The sequence below is a fragment of the Hydractinia symbiolongicarpus genome, chromosome 10, assembly GCF_029227915.1.
Source record: "Hydractinia symbiolongicarpus strain clone_291-10 chromosome 10, HSymV2.1, whole genome shotgun sequence".
Classification (NCBI taxonomy): domain Eukaryota; kingdom Metazoa; phylum Cnidaria; class Hydrozoa; order Anthoathecata; family Hydractiniidae; genus Hydractinia; species Hydractinia symbiolongicarpus.
Window position 1 is genome coordinate 26,932,844 of NC_079884.1, and position 22,157 is coordinate 26,955,000.

General features: G+C 30.9%; 1 protein-coding gene across 2 annotated transcripts; it reads left to right on the plus strand.

The window, feature by feature from the left end:
• Window positions 1-222: 222 nt before the first annotated feature.
• Window positions 223-22,058, plus strand: LOC130662623 (inositol 1,4,5-triphosphate receptor associated 2-like). Of its 2 annotated transcripts, none has more exons than XM_057461516.1 (38): window positions 223-384; window positions 546-692; window positions 1,048-1,169; window positions 1,763-1,823; window positions 2,150-2,213; window positions 2,572-2,620; window positions 2,912-2,999; window positions 3,695-3,765; window positions 4,140-4,204; window positions 6,114-6,166; window positions 6,318-6,368; window positions 6,910-6,987; window positions 7,124-7,177; window positions 7,290-7,352; window positions 7,495-7,559; window positions 7,640-7,748; window positions 7,998-8,117; window positions 8,595-8,690; window positions 9,234-9,322; window positions 9,555-9,592; window positions 10,785-10,872; window positions 11,335-11,419; window positions 11,774-11,811; window positions 12,111-12,251; window positions 12,341-12,381; window positions 12,459-12,541; window positions 12,626-12,715; window positions 13,256-13,342; window positions 17,486-18,485; window positions 18,627-19,105; window positions 19,181-19,249; window positions 19,605-19,643; window positions 19,725-19,820; window positions 20,230-20,327; window positions 20,405-20,505; window positions 20,584-20,615; window positions 20,806-20,993; window positions 21,305-22,058. In XM_057461516.1, the coding sequence occupies exons 2-38, from the start codon at window positions 546-548 to the stop codon at window positions 21,510-21,512; spliced, it is 4,446 nt and encodes a 1,481-aa protein (XP_057317499.1). In that variant the 5' UTR covers window positions 223-384; the 3' UTR covers window positions 21,513-22,058. The 2 variants fall into 2 exon arrangements, with proteins under 2 accessions (XP_057317499.1, XP_057317500.1); XM_057461517.1 differs by having other exon boundaries at window positions 13,259-13,342.
• The last annotated feature ends 99 nt before the right edge of the window (window positions 22,059-22,157 follow it).

Consider the following 22,157-nt stretch of genomic DNA (forward strand, 5'->3'; position numbering starts at 1 on the left):
TTCTTTACCATACAGTGCTGTAAAAAGTTATGTAACAAAAGAATTAAATTATCTATTATCAGGTGTAAATGATTCACAAAACACTACAAAATCTTACTCATCAAATATTTATATGAAAATAGCAAAAAGAATAGTTTTTTTTTCTAAAATAAGATTAATTATTTAACTTTTTTACCTTTTGATCACTATAAAATGTTGTATCCTGAAGTAAAAGGATACATCACAAAATGCACTTGTTTTAAACAATTTGTAGAGAAAGAATTAACAAGAGAAAGAAAATGATGGCTTCTTATTAATGAAATCTGGAAATACATTATGTTTAATTTGAAGAAAATTTAAAGAAAAATGGAAGAAGATAAAGTAACATGAAAAATCAGAATAAAGGTGTGTAAATGTGTAATATCAATTTCAAATTGTTTTTGTAGTAATGGATTATATATTGTTTCCACTGATATTCAATGTTTCTTTTGTTTACAGTTTTGGTAAGATTTTTTTTATCAGATTAGCAATTTTACGATAAAAACATAACATATCTTTTCTTTTAGATGGAGCCTGTTACTGAAGAAGGGTTAAAACCTGAAATCTCCATCGTTTTGCAGAATGTATTTACAGCTTGCGATGAAGAGAAACATGGACAAGTTAGAGTTTCAAAGTTGATTTCATTTTTGAAAGAGAAAGCAACTGAGACCGAAGTATGTAATCATATACGTTAAAAATTAATTTTTTACAGTGAAAAAAATAAACTTGCCATCCTTCATAGAAGTCAGAGAAAAATTGCTGACTTTCTGAATCTGTCAAAAAAAGATATTAGATTATTTGGTGAAATTAATTGTAAATATCTTGCTCTGTCAGCAAAATGTTTCTGGTTCTATAGGGACAAGCTTTACTTAAACCTGAGACATGAAGGTAAGTTGCAGAATTTGATATGCCATAAGTCAGAAAAGGTTCTGAATTAGCATGCAACTTAAAAAAAAATTGGTTTTTCCAGTAGTGTGAAAGGAATTATTAAGTTGTTCTATATAAGCCAAATCTAATTTCGTGTTGCAGATATTTGATTATCTTAATGACCTCTCCTTGTTGTTGGATGAAGAACGTACAGACCCAGCTATCAATTGGTCAGCATGTGAGAAAGGAATGCAAGAGTGGATACAAATTGTTAACCAAAAGAGGTGTCTTATTATTTCTTCTCTGTTGCATATTAACCAAAAAGAAATTGAATATACTATTTCGCATGACAAGGTCTAAACAAAGTGTTTTTTGATAAAAAAAATGTAAAAGCATTTGGCTTTTTATTAAAAACAGAACACTATACATTTTTTTCCTTACATAGATTATCAGCTATAACCGCTAAAAAATAATTATTTTTTTTCACTGTTGTGATTTTTATTTTTAAATTACAATGGAAGTTTCTATTGTTTTCCAAATGTAAACTGCTCAGCATACCAGTAAATTAGTATTACTACCAATGCTGGATATAAATGACGTGAAGTAATGCTTTGACGCAACAAGACATTCAAGACTTTCAAATAAATGTTAAAGCCCTGTGGAAAAATTTACATTAAAAATTATAAAAAAAGATATAGATAAACATATTTGTGGAGGCATGAATCAGTGAATGCATACGGGATACAAAACAGGTGTTAACTTAAAATCTTGGAACTTTTTATTGCGATTCTGTTTCCCCAATATAGTAACTGGCTAAGCCCCGTAATGTGTAATATTAATGGATGGAATTTTTACAACTTTAAATCTTTTGATTTAGTATAAAACATATAAACAGTGGATCCCCTGCCAAAAGAGTATTATTTCCTAAGAATGAGTTGGTAGGTATTTATATTCTGATTATTCTGCAGTTATAAAAATATTAATGTTTACAACCATAATAAATGTATTGAAATTCTTGTCAATAGATTTTTTTTAATTAAAAATTAAAACATTTTTTTGTGTGTCAAAGGTATTATATTCTTCACCTCAATAAGATTGGTCTATTTGTTATGGCTAAGTGCATTTGGCATGGTACAACTGTTGCATTCTCTATTTTCCTGTTTCATAAGTAAAATTTCTATATTCGTGTTATTTACATGGATGTGCAACTTATAAAAGAAAAAATCAATCAATTCTGTGAATTACTGCAAGAAATTATTTTTAGACATCTGCTAAATCAGCATTGATAAACAAGTCACTTCAGCTAAAAGATGGCAAGACAGGAAGTAGTAAGTTTTGATTCCTTTTTGTGGTAATAAAAAATGCATAGTGGTTGCAGAACTAAAGTAGAGCGGTGATTGCAAATAAATGAGGTGATGCTAGGAAAGAAATTAATTTGTGCAAGTATGACATTTTACAGTATTTGTGAGAAAGTAGGATATTTAAATTTTTGAGTCATCAATTCAAACTGCACGAAAACAAAAATGTGGTACTTCCGTCATGGAGTGTACCTTAAAAAGCTTTTTAAAGTTCATTCTATCATTCTTTCAAAACATACAGTTTTTGTTTACTTGTGTGCAAACATTGCATACAAACAAAGTTGCACCTGCATAACATTTTAAATTAATTTTCATTTACTTTTTACAGTTATGAGCACGTACAGCAATGATAGTATGGAGACGTCTGATCTTTCTTGGTATGAAAGTTTGTTTCACTTTTATTGACAACTATGTACTTATGATTTACTACAATTTGCAATACTTTCAACCAGTATAATATTTTATTGCTTTGAGGCTGCCTTTTTTTTTTCTCAGTTAATTTTTATGTTCAAACTGTTTGTAGCTGCTCAGCTATAAATCCCATCATAACATTTAAATAATTTTAATTTGTGCTAAAAATTGATTACTGTCAATACGTTTTGTGTCAGAGCAGAACTGTGGCTTGGTGCATTTCAACTCTTCATGGATTTTATTTCTTTAATGTGCAGGGATCATAGTGATCTCCATGGTCGAATTGAAGAGCTTGAGATCACTAATAAACGTTTACTTGAAGATAATGTCAAATTGAAACAACATGTAAGTCTTTGGAGTATTTTTACTTTACTTGTTATAGCCATGGTTTAAAATTTATAAAATAAACAACTTTAGTCAAAGATCTTAGCAAAAATTAGGATTTATCAAAACTATTTTAGCAACAAAAAACTCTTACATTATAATATGCAGAATGTATAGTTTTAGGTAATTTATAGATGATTTGCCTTATATCCCCGTTTCTAAAAAATTACCTGGTAGAAAAGGATTTTGTCAAAAAGGTAAAGAATAGGTAACACTTTCAAACTATGCCACAACTAAGTAAAAAAAAATTTTTTTAAGATTTAAATTAAAATGCAGTAAAAAAACATACATTCCATATTTTAAGCTTATACTCCCAATAGAATAGCCAATTGTTTTATGATAAATACAGAAAGAAGTTACATATTTATTAATGACATTTTTTAACTTTGTTGTATTTTTGTTTTTCATATTTGCACTGTCTAATTGTTTTATTAGCAAATCAATTAAATAAAACAGAAGAACATATTTTTAAGTCAAATACTATTTTTATCAATTTTAAAATAAACTGTGTAAGTTAAGATGAGTGAATCTCACAGAACATTTAAAAGCTGGTTTCATAGGTTTAATCTTCGAAACTCAGGAATGGTAGGCTGTGTTATTGTTGTTGTTTATATTGTTATGATAGATAATTTATAATGCATTGTTTTTTTTTTTAGCTTGATGCAACTGAAGACCAAAATTCATCTTTTGTGCAAGAAAATGATCAACTGCAAAAGAAGATAATAAAGTAAGCAAGGTTATGTTTTTCTGTTTTGTGTGCAGTTTTTTTTGTTCTTTTAAATTTCACAAATGTTAAAGTAGAAATTCACAATTGATTGATATGAATACATCAACTAGCTGGGATAATTTAGTAAGTCATTAGAAAAATAGATTCGTGATAAGGAATATCAATTAGGATTTTCAATTAAGAAAAAGGAACACTAAGCATACTTTGTGAGCCATTAGTTTTAGTGTTTGTATTTAAGAAACACCTGTAAATAAAAAAATCTAATTAACACAAAAAACGGAGTAAAACATTTAAAATGAAGTTAAGTTTATGAAAGTTGATAAAAAGTAACATAATTATACCACATTTCTGCTTTTATTCCACTTTTATCTTAGATATGAGAAATTGTTGGATGATAGTAAGCTAGTTGCTAAGAATTATGAAGAATTAAAGGCTACTGGTATGAAAAATTCTTAATTGGTGATGTCATAATTTTTTTTGTCAGTTCTTCATGATAAAAAAAACAAAGTTTCCCAAGTTCTCTTTTACCTATTTTGTTTTATTCATCATTGAAATTCACACTAAGAGTATATATTATATTGGCAATACTTACTCACATGAGTTAGCTCTCTGAAAAAAAATTAGTGGCTGACGTAGTAGAATAACAGTGTGCTACGAATCAAAACGTATTGTTATTTAAGAAACCTAAAGTTTCAGCTGTTTCGGCATCAAATTTTTCGAAACTAACCAAAATTCCTGAAAATCTCTGTGTATAAAATAGATATTGTCTGAAAAAGGTTTTCACTTCATAGAGTGTTTTCAACCAAATGATAATGAGCTTTCCTTTCTCTCTAATTTTAAAATTTAACCTATTTTTTTTTTTTTTTTTTTCACGATTCTCCTATGTTTTTAAAACACAAAATCTCCTTTGTTTAAGCTTTTTTTGGATTCATTAACTCTATCTTTGTATATCTTCCACTATACGGGCCAGGCTCAGGATAACGGGTAACCGCCGGTTTTCGGTTTCAGGCAATTAAATTGTTTTCATTCGGCGTCTGATGAAAAATGATACCATAAGTCCCATGCTTTTAAGTGCTATAAACCGCATTTTAAAAATTGTTCGAGAATTGAGTTTATTCCCCCAGTACTTTTTTGTATACATTCGACTGTACCGGTGAACATCAATTTCTGCTGGTGTTCTAAAGATTAGCTCATGAGTTAAGCTGTGATAACACTGAACTCACTGGTGTGAACCACCCATAATAATTTCAAACAAGACTTATGAAATACGCAAACCACCTCGCAAATAAAGTTCACAAAAAGCTGTCTATCAAATTGTGATTTGCTATTCAGATAGGCAATAATATTTGCACTATGCAGTTATTTTTTAAAATTCATTTGTGAGTTCTTCTTGAACGGAAAATTCCTCAAAATTTCAATTTATGTTGGGTCAATCTGGAACAAACTGACTTACAGGAAGAAGAAAGACCACAAGCTCCACCTAAAATTTGCGATTTTTTTTTTTTGCAGTCTACTTTCCAGGCATTTGGGAGACCTTAATTCTGCCTATATTCACTTTTGAAAACTTTACTTTACGAGTTAGTTAAATAAAGCTTGTGAACACTTATCTTTTTGAAAAATAAACAATATGCAGGCGCTGCATTAACTATCTCGTTATTAAAAATGCGCAACTATGAAACATCCACAATGCAACCCAATTCTACAATTTCTGCTAGCAAAAAACACAACCTATCATTCATGGTTGAAAGTCGCTCGATTGAAACGTTTATGAGCTTAAACGGCATTTAGGTGACAAAAAAACAAAATTTTGATATCACCATCATGTTCAGCATACTTTTTTGGTTAACTGTGCCAAATTTTGTTGAAAACAAATACCAATTTTGGCCTAAACCGTCATTTAGATGACTTCCAACTACTTAGAGAGTTTAGGTATGAAATTTAAATTTTTGACGTTGCAATTTCGGACATAGTTATGAGTTGGAAGCACATCCTCGCAGGCGAGATAGTAAAAATAAAAAAAATAGTTACTAAGATGAGATTCGAACACACGACTACTCCCGTGTCGGTGCTCAGAGAGGCAAAAATTTCCATTCTTGTAGGACACATTTGCGTTTTAGTACAAGTACACAAACTTTTAATAAATTCACTCACTTCACTTCAAACACAACTACAAGGAACCAAGATCATACTTTGAATATTACAGAACACAAAATAGCAATGCTCCTACAAATCACAGTAAAAAGTTTCTGTTCCATAAATTTTTAACAATAACATTGTTTTCTATGTAAGGAACAATTTCTATTCCTACAAAAACTAAAAGTTAAACGTTTAATTTAATTTTTATTTAGTTATGGAATATCATGTATTTAAAAATGATTTAGTGGAGAAAACCTGCCAACTTGTATGTATTTTTTTTGAAAATTTAGATGTTATATTTTTCATGCCAATATAGCATTTCTATTATAACGTACTTTAGTAAATTAGTTTGCACTGCAACTGTATTTGAGCAACACAGGGCATTGCTAATCTATTGTGCTGTTTCATTATTTCAGGAAAAAGAGAATACATCCTTACAAGCCGTCTTAAAGGAATATGAAGATAAGGTAATACATTGAATACTTATTCATTTCCACTAGTTTTGTCATTGTATACTTGTACGATCCCATATTTTTTTGCCTTGCTTTTATTTTTCATTGTATAAAGGGTAGTTTTCACTGCTACAATATATTGTCCACATTATTTATAATTGTATAAGGTATTGTACAAATATCGCCACAACATACCATATATTGTAATTTTTTTAATCAAATTAGTTTGATTTGAAGAAACTAATACCTGATCCCTATTGAATTACCTTCAGTTGAATTGAATATATCTCTTATGTATTCTGCACAGTTGAACATATAACGTATAACAAAATGTGAACTAGTCATAATCCTTCTTGTGTATAACTGTACAAAAATTGTACACTAGTTACTACAATTAATTGTACAATATGTTGTACAATATGGCTTAGCTTTGGAAACTAGTCTTAAGATTTCATTCTGAATCCTGTGCAACCTATGTTTAACTGGTTTCTATGAAGCAGTCCAAACACATCGTTACACTGCAACCATTTCTTAATATTTTATTTTTTTCTTTAAGGTTTCTTTATTGGATAGTAAACTGGACTTATTAAAAGAAGAAAAAGAAAATTTAACAAGAGATCTATCAATACAAAAGGTAAAGTGTTAGGTTATAGACTTTTATATGGTATGATATTTGGAATTTCCATGCCTGCTAAAATTTAAAATTGCACAACAATTTCATAGGTTTTATAAGGTTAGTAAAAAATTTTTGGGCCCTGGTTTTTTTTTAGCAATTACAAACGCAAATTCAAGATTTGACCTCAAGTAAGGAGCATATTGCGGAGGTAAGTAAGTAAAAAGATGTACAGTATTAACAATCTTTCTATAGAGACCATAACCTAAAGTGTGTGTACAGAAGAAGTTTTTGTTTTTATATTATTTTATTTTGTCAAACAGGAGTCAGCAAATAAATCAGAATACATGAGTTCAATGATTGCTGACTTATCACTAGCTAATGAGGTTGGTGTGTCTTTGTATGTTTTGTTTTTGTACATTGTGAATTTTATTTCCTTTTTCTTATTAGATGTTGTTATTTTAGTTTTTAGTTCCTCCTTCCTATGAAGTAATACCAATTTATTGTTTTCGTTTTGAAAATTTATAGGTATTAAAGGCACAAAAGAACAATATTGAAAACGAACTTTCTGAACTGAAACAGGAAGTGTGCAGGTGAGTTTGATTAAACCAACAAACTTTCAGACCAAATTTTTGTTAGAAAAACATTTTTCCTGTTAATTTTGTTTTACTAGGAATGCCATGTTGAACAGATTTAGTGGTATCCATAGCACTCCTTTACTCTCAAGTACAAAATGTGACAAGTGGCCACAATCTTTAGATCAAGAATTGAAGGAAGGATTGGTATGACCAGCTGAGAATTTTATTGTTCTTACTACCATTTATCAACTTTTGTTTTTTTTATTGCAACCTTTAACCTTTGTTGAAAAAAGTTTTTATCCATTTACCTAGGAAATATTTTATTTTTTTTATTTTTACTCTTTTGTCTTCAATACAACATAATATAGGTTTAGTGTAGACATGTACTGATTTTAGTGTTTAGTGTAGACAGATACTGATTTTGTAGGCATGTTCTAATTTTTTTTATTTCAGGAAAACTCATTGGATAACCACATTCAGCCAATTCACGATTTTTCGGATGGTAGTGACTCATCTTCACATGTGAAAAACTCACCAATTAGAGATCGATACACATCCTTTGCACAGAAATGTGTAAGTTGTTCTATCTTTCAAAAATTAGTGGGTCATAAAAATTTATATACTTGCTATTCTTAGTTAATATTGAAAATTAATTAAAACACCCTTTGTAAGGATCCTTAACCATTCCAATAGTTTTGTGTTGTTTTTCATTTAAAACATGTTTAACATGTTTAATTTGCATTTGTGGTAAAAACTGAAGTACATAGAAACCAATTATTTTCAGCTAATAGAAACCAGGTGTTGATTGAGAGGAAGTTGAAAACAGTTACTTTAATGATCATGTTCTTGGTAATGACTATAGCTATTAACTGATGACACTGACAATGAAAAAAAATCATTCCTAAGTAATTTAAATGACAATAATAATAACAGTAACACAAAGCTTATTTCCTAATTTCAAAAAATTTGAATGAAGTTATTGCGATTCCCCTTTTATATCCACCACATGATTGAGGTTGTAGCAAGGTCAATGGATAAACGTTTTTTTAGCGTTCAAAGTTTAAAGAAAAGAAAGAGCTTATATTTGACAAGATAGAAGAAATTGTTATGAACCCAAATACAAGTGCTAATGTGGAAAATACATCGGTGGGTATCTACTTCTTCAATAGATACATTTTTATTTTCATACACAATATTTACACTTCTAATGCAAGAACAATTGGCAGCTTTCTTTCTAGCTTTCTTATTTCTTGTAAAGCCGAATTATTAGGACCAATATTTCATTGGTTTTGCACTACTAGAAGAATTGTTAGGAATCCCAATGTTCACAATGTTGGTGGTCTTATATTGAAGAGCTGACCAAGTTGTTAAGTAGACCCCAATTTTTTTTTATTTCAAAGTTATGATGTTTTACCAAACATTTAAGGAAGTCTGGGACGAAGAAACGAGTTTTATTTCAGCATAATTTTATATGTTAATTAATTCAACTCTAAAAATATTTGGAAAATCTAAAAGTCTTGTTAAACAAACCGAAAAGGCCGTTAATATATGTCTAGCATTAATAAAATGGTAAAACATTTCTGTACGTTTCTTAAAGTTCTACGCCGTTCTTACATTAGTTATATTTTTAATGAGATCAACGGACATTCTTGCTTCGTTTGTTTCATTACCAATAAATTTATTATACAGCTTATTTTTGATGATCTAAACAAAGACTTCGAATCATTCACTGAAAAAATTTCAGAGCTTGCACAAGAAAAACAAGAAGCAGAGAAAAGGTGAACAATCTTGCTACTGTTGCTGTTTTTTCGTTTTCTTTTTATGGTCGTTGTTTGTCGTGGTGGTTGTTTTTGTATTTTGTTGTTGATTTCATGTGTATTTTCTATTGTCAATTTTGTTGCTTGTGGTGGTGTTATTGTTGTTGTTGATACCTGATGTGTTTTGCTTAAATTTTCTTTTAATGTCACATAAAAAACTTGGAAATGTCCAGTTTTTCATTTTATCTTGCAGAGCCTTGAAGTTATCGTCTGCACTGAGAAAGCTAAAAGGTGAGTGTGGATACATAGAAAGAAAACACAGGTGAAATAATTCTTATGAAATACTGTCTTCTTGCTTGTCTTTTTCATTAAAGCCTCTTTAAATTTAACTGATTGATTTTACTAGAAAAGCTCTTTGTGTAAATTAAAAATTTGAATTACCAGAAACCAAGATAAGAAATAGATAGTAACATTGATATTATTTAAAAAGGAGAATATGGAATTTCATTTCTGTCTTTTGTATAAAATTCCCTTTCTAACATAATCACCCAGCTGTCTTGTGTAGAATCATTGTTTCAATTTATTTTTATACCAGCCGAAATATTTCGTTTTTTGCAATTCTCTACCAATATAAAGTGTTTAAATCACACGAACAACAAGAGCTAACCCTTTTTTAATTTCAACTAAGAATCGAAACTTGATAATTTTAAAATAAATATTTTAACATGTGTATTTTAGAGATGAACTTTTATGTATTTAACTCACCATAAAAAGTCTTCTGAAGTTTTTAAAAACAATTCAACAACATCTAACTGTTTTTGGCGTATAAAAATAGTTTTTACATTAAACAAAATCTCGTTAATCTCCACATAATTTCTTTTGAATTGATTGGTTATTAGATTATGTTGTAAGTTTTAGTTATAACATGTGTAGCAAATTTAGCGAGACATCAAATTTGTGGCTTTTTTCCGAGTAGTTATTAAGTTTGTTTGTTCTGGAATATGTAAATAAATATTTGAAGTTGGTAGGAACCACATGATATGGAATGGGACTACTACGGTGAGAACCCTACTTAATTATAATACAAGCAAATTTTATGAAATAAAATAGTTAAAATATTTATTCTCACATTGTGAACTTCTACACTATTTCTACACATCAGTTTAAAACCAAAATAACATTTTACTATAGACTATAAATTTCATCGTTGTAACATTTTTATTTATATCTGTTTTGCTAACTATGATGACAAAAGATCTTCCCAGCACTGATAAAAAAGTGTTTTTAAACTTAATTTTAGCATATGGTTTAAAATTTATCAGTTATTTAAATGTGAAGTTTCCGTGTAAATAAATTTAAATGTTAAATCATTTTTCATATTATTTTCGTCTGTGAGCTAGGTAGGTAGACAGAATGTTACTTTACATTTTTTTTCTTTTTTTTTTGTTAATTTTTTAGTTTGTTTTCTTTTTCTTTTTCGTAGATGATAACCAGTTCTTGCAAGACTCGAAGGACAAAGCGTTGTTGAAGTTTGGAAATTTATCAATATCTTCCATGGAACTAGAAGAAAAGTATGGTTTGATTAAGTGCCCATATTTATTTACTGACTGACGGCATTGTGATAGAGCGTTCACCTCCAGTGCGGAAGGTCTTGGATTCAAATCCGACCGAGTCATAACAGAGACCATAAAATTTGAATCGATCCTTTCAGCTTTACATTCAGCATGAGAATAGGATTGATATCTTAGGCGGTTGCGTAGTTAACCAGTTGTTGTGCTTCCGCGCCTTTCGTAGCTCAAATGGGAGCTTTCAATGCACTAGGACCCCCTTCGCAGGACCCTCATTGATAACAGTTTCTGAAGAGGCTGGGTAAATAATAGTAATAATATTCCTGATTGCATATTTGTTATTTTTCGGTGTTTTTGTTCAAAAAAAAACTATTCTTAATTTTTTTTCTTTAAAATAGAATTTCTTGATAACCAAATCCAATTATCTTATATATTTTTGTATTTATATTCTACCTATTTTTATAGAAAGAGTGAATTAATTGAAGAATTAGCTGAGAAAGAAAACACAGTCAAAGAATTAAAAACGCAAATAGATCATTTAAAAGAACAGGTAGTCAAAATATTGCTTTGGAATTTTTGTAACTTGACCCTAAGATATTGTCTGTTTCTCCACAAGGTTGATGGAGAGTTCATAATTTTACTTGTTATGTACGTATGGCGTTTATGATAGGAAACAAAACATAAAATTAAGTTGTTTTTTGCTGACACTTAATAAAAAGCTTCGTGTGAAGTCGTCTTTTTTTTAAATTTCCAAGGGAATTGTAAAGGTGTTGTGAATAAGGAAGACAGGGATACACAATTTCCTAAGGAAGATTTTTTCGAATTTATAAGACGAGTTCGAAAGTGAGAGTATTTTAGTGAGTATTTAAGCGCTTTGTGTTTTTACTCGAATTTATATTTCTAGCTTGCTGAGGAAAAAAAGAACACGAAAGAACAGATAACGTAAGAAACTAAATATTTAAAACATTCCACAAATACACAATACTCGCGAAATTAAATACTTGAAGCATGAAAATCTTAGATACGTGGAGTTGTAGCCATTTTTTATAAAACCTGGAGAGGTCCCAGTTTTTTTTTTGTATCAAGCTGATAAATTTTTAAAAGGTCTTTCCTAGAGTGAAACCGTTTAGTGGTTGTTGTATTAATCAAAAAAAAAAAAAGAGTTGTCGATACAAAATGAAAACTCGGTGGATGTGTGCTGAGTTGGAAAACGTTCTACCAGTTAAAAAAATTTTTTTTAGGTATTGTACTGAGAGCACACAGACGTTGGAAAACAAACAGACATCTCAAGGTACACAAACCTCCGAGAGTGCACAAGTTTTAAAGAGCGTATCACCTGCTAGGAGCATGTCAGAGCAACAACAAATACAAGATTTAAAAAGGTTAGTGTTGGTTAATATGCTGATTGTTGTGTAGTAGAACTGTACTTTCGGTTAAAAAACCTCGTTTTTACGTGATTTTGTTCTTATAGGCTGGTTGCAAGTTTAGAATCGAGAAATCTTGAATTTTCAAGTACGTGTAATATTAGATGTATTGTTACAAAATTACGGGCAATGAAATAAAAAGTGTTGTTATTTTTTTTTCGTTAGGAAAAGTGTTTGATATGGAAGATATGTTGATGGGAAAAGATGACGTCATGGAACAGCTAAAACAAGACCTCTACACCACTCAGGTATCACGTGACATCTAAAATGATTTTAAGTTTGATGTTTTGCTGTGTGGCGGAATGAAAATATTTTTTACTTATATTTTGTAGGATGTTCTGTCTACCTTGAAACAGAAAAACGAATCTGAACTTTCACACATATTTCGAATTATACCAAATAATGTGCCCTCTCATACCATGGTTCGTGCAATTTTTTTTCGCGTTTGTAGATATTTTTGTTTGCGTTCGTGCATATTTTTCTTCGCGTTCGTGCTTATTTTCTTCGCGTTCGTGTATATTTTTCCTTCTCAATTTACAGGCCCAATTTAATTTTCTGATTTTAAAGAGAAAAGTGAATTTAAAATTTGTCAATTTATTCATTATTTTGACAGTCTATTTTATAGTAAACTGTCTGTATCGAGTTAAAGTTTTGTCGGTCATTAATCATTCGGTCGTGTTTCAAAAATATAAACTTTTTGTAGCTGTTAAAGCTTGCAAATTTTCTGAAGACCTTGTTGTGTCCTTATGGATGAGTAGCATGTCGATAAATCTTAGAAGAGAAGTTTATGTCAGTATACAACGGTCTTTTTCGCTTTTTATCTCTGAAAACGCTTATCCGAAATTCGTGAGAAAATTTAATCCACCTTTACTTTACTTTCTTCACTTGCGATAAATTGGAGTATTTTTTGAACTTATGTTGCCATCTGTTTTTTTAATTTTAAATTCGTGTTTGTTGTTCAGCAGAAGCAGTCGATCACATATCAAGATATCACAGACCAACTATTCTTATTCATGAAGCAGTCTGAGTACGAACATAAAAAGTTGATGGTAAGTCCTCTTCTTGTGTAAACAAAGAAAATTCCTTTTCACGGTATTTTTTCGTTAATCTCGAGGACTGAAAGACCTTGAGAACCTTGAATATCCATCGTTCACTAGAAAAAAAGTCTCAAAATATGTATAATATTACCAACAACATTTTAACCCAGCACTAATGATGAATTTTTTACGTATCTATTTTAAAAATATCTTTCCTTCCGATAGAATTTACATGTCATTTTCGGTTTTTGTTCCATTGACATCCATTTTACCTTGAACAACTGGAATGTGTACATCGCGCATGTGCTGTAGATAAAATATTTGCCCCTTGCTTTGAACATAAAAGTAGTAACAAAAAAATGCATGTTCTAACCAACCAATCACCACTACCTCACTTCTGAACTCGTGTTAGAAAAATTCTCCAATAAGACGAGCATCTACAAAATAGTTTCTCTTTCATCTACATCCTGGAGAGATGTTTCAAACGGTTGTATCAATACAATAAGATTCATTCAGAAAATATTTCGTGCATTAATATTAATTTCATCTAACTTATTTATGCATTGTTGTTTTCTTGTCATCGGAAAGTTTGCGTGGTTTGTGTAAAGTTTAAAAATTTTTTATTCTATATTCATGGTAGCCGTTGAAACAGGTATTGAGTTGATATATCTCCACTTAAATTTTCATCAATATTTTGTCACGCGGTGCACTGACTGTGATTTGAAACTCAACAACAGAGAAGACGATGTTAAAATGTTTTGTTAAGAAGCTTAAGGATGTGAAGCTTAGACGTTGTACTAACTGCTGTGTGGCTTACAAGATACTCGATTAAGAAAAGTTATATTGCATTGATGTTTCATTTTCTCAAATATATTTCTAATAGTTCTTCTCATTTTTTGATATCTTTATCTTGGTTGTAATAAACCTTGCTTCTTCACCTTTCCTCACCAGCATGGTACACCACGTTTCACGAAAGTTATCTAAACTACTTCTTTAATACGTAACCTGGTACATAATTAATACTATTTCCTTGTTGTTTCAGTTCGATGAATCTTTATAAATTTATAACGGTTTTTTTTTGAGATCTAAAAGAGAAAAAAATTTTGCTTTCTTAAGATATAAAGGCGAGGTAAAGATAAAAAGATGTTTTTATATAATAACTATTTATTTGTGTATATTTGTGTTATCATTTCTTGTTTCGTTATTGAATCTATCCAAATATATGAGTTATTATTAATCAAATAACCTCATAAAAGATTTGTTCGCTTTTTAATAAAGTTTTTAAGATATTTTTTTTTACCTGAACAATTTATACGTTTGTTTGATATAATGGTTGCACGACTTCTGATAATTTAAGAAGGATACATTTGTTTGATATAATGGTTGCACGACCTCTGATGATTTAAGAAGGATATTTTTGAATTCACAGGTACAGTTTGTTTTTCTTGTTTTGAAAAGGTTTTTGGCGGTGCCGTATTTATTTTTTTAACCAATATTGTTGTTCTGTGAACCTTCTTACGCGTAAAGTCTCCCCTTCATAAAAAACTCCTGTGGTGATAACGAGGGGTGGAATTAATTATTATTTTTGCGTTTCGTTTTTTTTTTTGCTTTATTCAAACACGATGAAAATTAGACGAAAGAGATTTTAGAGCTGGTTTCTATCTTAATATTTAATGTGTTAAAAACATTGTATGCGAGTTCTCTTCGTATTCTTCGTATTCTTAGTATGTAGCAAAACAAGGAAAATAGTTGTCTTGCAATTTATGTGTGCACAAAAAAATGAATTCAATATTTGTTATTTCATGTTAGAACATGATGATTCTCTTTAAAAGATCATGCTTTTTTTTTTTTTAATCCTTAATATGATTTTATTTATCTTCGTTACTATTATTTACTTAATGTACCATTCATACAAATAAATAAATAGACTTTACTCCCCCTGTTTTATGCATGCCGCGTAGTATCGTATGTTTGACCCAATACAAAATTTCAGGGGGTATGTTACTTTATTGTACGGTAAGATTTTAAATACTAGTGCTTTGCCATTTATCGTAGCTAACTCTACCATTTTTGAATTTATTCATGAGTCAGATTCACAAATATATTTATTTGTTCTTTCAAAACACTTGACCTAGATAAAAAAAAATTTAAAAGTTTCTTCCCTTTTAGAAATTATTCAGTAAAAACTTTTTAAAACTCTTTCAGCTTCAATTACTTTAAAAAAGTTTCAACTTTTTCAAGATACCTTTCTTTAACTTGGTAACTGTTTATCTATTCTTCTTGTGATAGCGAACTCTCATCGAACTTAAATAAAAATATTTTTTAACCAATAAAATAGAAAAAGTGTCGGCAACTAACTACATGTGACAAACTGATAAATAGTCTTGATGCAACGTCACCACAGACAGGCTTTGCAGTCGTGGAAACATTCTTTCTATCATTTTAGCAACATGTCCAAACCCTCGACGGAAGCTCTTTCGACAGTTGCAAACAAGCCATACAAATTGAGTGGTGATTAATTTGAAATAATAATTTTCTTCATCCTGGATTTTGATTACTCTGTTATTATACATGCTGCATGCGCATTTAACATTTGTCTGTTCGTTTTATATACGATGGTCGTTTTAACACCCATCGCTGAATGGCGGTAATTGTTACAACGTGGCGTAAAAAGAAGCAAGTTGATCTTAATAATTGAAATAACGCTCATATGTATAACTATTAAGTACCCATTACAACTCAGTGCTCTTTTAAGCAGAATATGACCCCCGTGAATCTAGAAAAAATTAAACTTAATTGCATGTTATTGTATCAGAGTTTCCGGAGGTAGATTCAGTTTATTTTAAAGTAGCTATCATACCCGATTCGGTTATAATATAGAAAAGTAATTTTATTGCAACGACGAAATTAAGATCAGTATGTTTCGTTTTGACTTGATAATTTTGTAAAACGCTGTTGCAAGGTAACGTGTTTTTTTGTTGTCAATATCTCTTGTTATTTTCGACCTGATTAAAAAGTATTTTCTCTGTTTTTTTGTAATTTTACATTTGCATCCATCCTATGTCCACTATATTTTTTATATGTTTATTGATATACATCTCCCATCTCATGAAATATTTCTCAAAGTAATGATAACAAACTTCTGAAAAATTCACCTAAGCATTTTTGTTTTCTCACTACCGAACGATATTTTCTTCATATCACAACACAGCGTGAAAAAGATTAACTGCTTCTTAATTACTCAATCGATTAGGAATAATCTTTCTGCACTTAAATAGTTCCATAGTCGGTTTAAACTAATCAGGTTAAAACTGAGACCTCTATGAGCTAATTTGAGATGCATTAAAAGCTATAATTTTAACCCACAAACTCTCATTTTTGCTTTGTCGTCGATTTCTTCCCTGGTGCATTTAAGACAATACCGTACAAAGTTACGATTCGTAATTACTCAGTCTAAAAGGATTTTGTCTCCATGCCACGGTGTTGTGAAAGAAAACACAATCAAAGACAATATCTTGTTCGATGTTTTTTCTAAGACTGATGTTTATATTTGGTATATTCATTTAATTTGATAAGTTTTACTTTTTAAACAATAATAAAATTGCACAGTCCCTCCTACTGTGCAAGTCAAGGCGACATTCTTCTGTTTATTAGCCGTCCCACTTGCTGCGACATTTTGTCGTGTTTGTCGAAAGAGAGTTAACATCTCATCTGTCGCATCAATTTAGATAGTTTAAACATGAAAATTTAAACATGAAATGTAGATAGGTGTTCTGTTACTTTTAAAGTTTACTTAAACTTGTCAACATGGTCATATAATTATAACAACTGAGAGAAGTATATTGGTAATAATGGTTTAATTTGGGATTATGTTCTTAGCAAGTGTTGTTTTGCACAGATGCTTTCACATCAAACATTCTTTCAAGGTAAAAATTGGAACTTTGTTGTCAGCGTAGTCGGCTGCACTATTTTGAGTAATCTTGTGTGTTATTTGAAAGTTATCATCTGTTATAAAGCTTGGTTACTTTAGAATTCATATACTGCATATTTTCGGAAGGCACTTTACTTCCTAAACACAACCTGGATTGTTATTTAATTTCGTTATGTTAAGATTTTTTTACACAATTACAAGCGTGTAGCTTTCTTTCTTTCCAGGGTGTTCGAGAATCGCCTGAAGGTGGCCCGCGGTCATCAGACGCCACGCAGACGGATAATTATTCAACAGATTTTAAAACCACGCAGAACTTGTATGAAGAAAGTGTAAGGACGAAGCCACGAAGTGATTGTAGTGTACAAACTGAACTTGACATGTTCACCATGGATAAAATATTAGAAGCGTATGAATTAATACCGACTTCTGTAGAACCTGTCATACCAGAAAGATTGCGTCGACATAATTCTATCGAGCTGAAAGGAGAGGACACTATCGATGCGAGTGTTATTAATGAACACGCTCCAGCACATTCTCCTGTTATTGGCAACGAAATGGAGGGAGTTTGGAAGTATGGAAATAACGAAAATGTAAACTTTCATCACGCGAATGCGTTAAAAAATATAGAGGAGGAGAGCAGTGTATTTTCTCAGAAGGAGAACGGTGAAATAAACAATAAGGAGGAGAGAAAATTCTCTTCTGAAACTGTAATATCGAGTCGATCAACACTACCCCCTGTTATTTTAACACAAGACGAAAATGAACAGGTTGGCGAGTTACTTACTGTTCATAATAGTAATAATAATAATAATAATATTGAGTTGAATAATGAGGATCGTAATTCGTTGTTGCCGAAAAATGTCGTAAATCTTAAAATCGCAAACATTATCGAGTTTGATCGATCAGATATTTCATCTGATAGCGAACCCGAGGGTTGTTTCAAAAATCGTAGACGGAAAAGAATTAGTTTGAGTAAGCGAGGTAAAGTTAGTAATGAAAGTGAACAATCTCCAGTAGAAGAAGTTGTGACAGATGAAAATAATAATACACTGAGACACAAGCAAAGAAGACTGGGCGTGTCAGCAGAACCAGTTCGTGTTTCGTGGAGTAGGTTACGTGAAACCTTTAAGCAACAGCAAATCGAAAACTTTGAATATGAAGAAGACGAAAAGAAAGAAGAAACGTCGGAGCATGTAGACGAATGCACTGATGAAGTAAGGCAAGGTAACATGCGCTTTTTTATTTATTTTATGTTGATCCATTTATTTATTTATTTATTTATTTATTTATTTATTTATTTATTTATTTATTTATTTTAATTTATTATTTACACGAGATAGCATAATTTTGACAATTGAATAATAGACGCAGATCTCGAAGTAGAAGAAGATACACAACTTCATTCATCTGATATTCTCGACACTGAGCATGCTTCCACACCGTCAGTACCAGTAATCGAAGTCGTCGAAGATCAGGACGATAATCACTCAACATGTTCTGAAGATGTTCCAATTGTAACGACTGAAAACCTGACTGATCCACTTGCAACGAAGATCGAAAGCGATGTACATATACAAACTTGTAAAGAAGAGGATGAAACAAAAGAGGAGAAGGAGAAAGATAGTAATGAAGCTATAAAAAAACTCTCTTCTTGTTCCATTAATTCTCTGCAGGTACCAGCTATGGTTTATAAGAAAAAGAACAACCTCTCTAAGCAAGAGCGAGTTTTGATGCCGTCATCTTATGTCGATATGAAGGATGAAGATATGGAAAAGAAATTCAACAATCTTGTCTTATCCTTCCAAACTGATCAATTCACACTTCAGAAAAGGATGGATAACCAGGTAATTATATTATTTGATGTCAGCTTGATGTTTTCGTGGGGCACTTATGTCTAAGTATATTTCGTGTTGCTATAGGAACGTGCAAGAGATGTTGCAGAAGCTAGCATGGATAAAGAAATTGCAAATTTCAGTTCGAAAATAAAGGTATGTATTATCATACGAATTTATGAAAACGGTATATGTGTTTAGATTTTCTCTACGACCTCCATAGAGATTACCCCGTAGTATAATAACCTGTCGCCACTACTACTAAACTTTTTATATCAAGTCTAATACCCTTATATAGCTGTCATTTTATGTTGTCGTTCGATAATTTTGCATCTTTCCTTCCTTATCCTAGAAAAAAAGAACGGCTATCCATGGTTCTAGAAAACATAGTTACAATATTGTCTGTTACTTATAGAGATTATCCGTGATAACATGTCGCCACTACCACTACCCTTATATCGCTGTCATTTCAGGTTCCAATTCCATATTTTTGCATTTTTTCATCCCTTAGGATTTCCGAAGACTTCAAATTGGAACACAAGAATTTGAGGTCAGTTTAATTTTTTTTTCATATGACTAAAAAATAAAAACTTCTCAATATTGTCTAATCATTTCTGAATCCTGTGTTTAGGAAGCGTATGTATTTCTTCAAAGACAAGCTGAAATACTTCGAAAAGCAGCGATGAAAATATCTGCTCAATCCGAACAGCATGGTTGTTATCAGCAAGTAAGAAAACAGCACTCCTCGTTTATTTAGATTGAAAATGTCATATGTAGTAGGCTTGTGGATGGAGGTAGCCTGCTTAACAATTATAACATTCGTTTGTTACCCCCGCCATGTAGAATTAAGATATTTTTTTTCGCAATGCCTTGATGAAACACTGCTGTGGAATTTCTGTCTCAAAGGGTGTCCAACTTGTTATTGTTTGGTTAAATTTGTAAATTATCAGTACTGTATTATTTGGCTAGATGAAATTTTAAGATTCTGTTTTCGCATCATCCTAACTGAATCTAGATGTAGAGATTTATTCACTGGTGATACAAAAATGAGATGTGTTACATGACATATTAACTTGTGTCCCGCAAAACCGCTATCCATGGTTCTAGATACTTAGTTACAATATTGTGTAATCTAGGAGTTTCGTGCTGTCCCCAGCATGGAGCTGATGATTGCATACACTGAAATTTTGAAGCTAAACATAACGAGAATGGCTGATGAGTTGAATGAATGCAGGTATAGTATTACCAGTGAATATCCAACTTCTTCCCTTGTTTTACATGCAACATAAAATGGAAAATTATTTTGTTCAGGAGACGATTGCATTTTGGTTCAGATCGTTCAGATTTATCAGATTTTGAATGCTCAAAACCAACTGATGAAGGAGAGTCAAATGTTGAAAACAACGATGAAGGTGTGTGGTATTCGTATTGTACTAACATTTTTATTACGAATTACATCTTTCAACTATCAAATATTTATGTCGTTTTAGAAACTCTTGGTGGTGAGAAAAAATCGTTCGGTGTAAGTGTGACCATGTGTTTTCTTGTTTTCTCTATTCTTTTCTTCGCAAATATTTTTGTTTTTATGAGAGGCGTTTTGGCCTACATGTTTTTATGAATGCTTAAAATGTTCAAGTTTGTTGAGATGTTTCTGTCAGATTTTATAGCACAAAATTTCAATTAAATAAAAGATCTTACCAAATGTATTTTAGAAAACTCGTAAGAATACTTTATCTGGAATATCTCGAACACTCATGTTAGCACAAGGCATGTCGAGTAAAGTTCGCAAGAGGAGAAAAGAAGCTTTAAATTTGCAACCTTTGATAACAAAACGTGTTAGCTTTGGTGAAACGATAGTTACTGATGATGTAGATTCACCAAGAGCGCCTATCATTGAATGGTAAGTGATGGGTTTTATCGGTCTTTCTCTTGTGGCGCCAAATATAAAGTGATTTTGAGCGTTGAAAGTTCTTAAAAATGGGTGAAATGTAATGTCACAGAAACAACCGCATGTATCTAAAATTTCAAACACTTTAGTAAAGGCTTATATATATAGGGAGTTCTCCTCACTTAATGACTTAAATGTTTGTTTTTCTTAGTATGAATGGCCACGGTACGAAGGCCTTTACTCCATTCGCGCGAAAATTTCATGAATAAGGGTAATCCAAAAAAAGGTCGTCTTATAATCAATTTGTTATTTTTTTATTTCAGCTCATCCGATCCAGCTGGAGCAACATTACAACAAATAAAAAGCATCGGTTTCAAACTCCTCTTATGTTTCTTTGCGTTCATCTTTTTCTATTTCTTCCTCTTCACAATAAACACCCTAGAGATCGATACTTTAAAACTGCACGATAAATTATTGCAATATATTCCTCACTCGATTGAATACCAAACCAACTCAGAAGAAGACAGGTAGCAGTAGCACTAAACTGGATATCATACCAAGTTGGTTCAATATTTTGCTAACCTTTAATATTTGCATATTAACATAGAGTAATATATTTTTACTACTTAATTTACACTTTGTGATGTCAATTTGGGTCTTCTGAATTTGCTATGGTAAGGGGAGACGCATCTAGCTTATATTAAGGTCTTTGAAAATGTTTTACGAGATTATTGATGCAGCCCAATAGAAATAGTCTTGTATTCTTGTTTATTTTTTTAGAGAAATTATTTTTTGTTAGTTTTTTGCAGATCCACGCATTTGAAGTTGTATATAGCGAAAATTTGTCTCGTTTATCTTTGCAGTCTTTTTGTCTCGCTTAGTATTTCGAATAACTTTCTTTTGGGTTTTTATAGTGTTTTTATATTTGCACTTGTTGTTGATAGTGGGTTAGTTTTTAGACAGATCGTTTTTGTGACATGTATATTATCGTTGTTCCATAAAACTGTAAGTTTTGAAATATTTAAATTGTAAATATGTCAGAAAAAATAAATAAATAAATTATTTCCAAGGTAATAATTATTTCTCATATTTCAGATTTTAAATATAAATGGATGAGTGGATGAAGTATGAACAGCGTTTACTATTTTTGTACAAGTCAACAAATTACCCATATTT

Excerpts from the sequence above, each read along its gene's own strand:
- LOC130662623 (XM_057461516.1), top strand. The coding sequence starts at position 546 with ATGGAGCCTGTTACTGAAGAAGGGTTAAAACCTGAAATCTCCATCGTT. Across the intron at positions 7,353-7,494 it reads ACTTATCACTAGCTAATGAG|GTATTAAAGGCACAAAAGAA; the intron begins GTTGGTGTGTCT and ends GAAAATTTATAG. Across the intron at positions 19,644-19,724 it reads TTGGAACACAAGAATTTGAG|GAAGCGTATGTATTTCTTCA; the intron begins GTCAGTTTAATT and ends TCCTGTGTTTAG.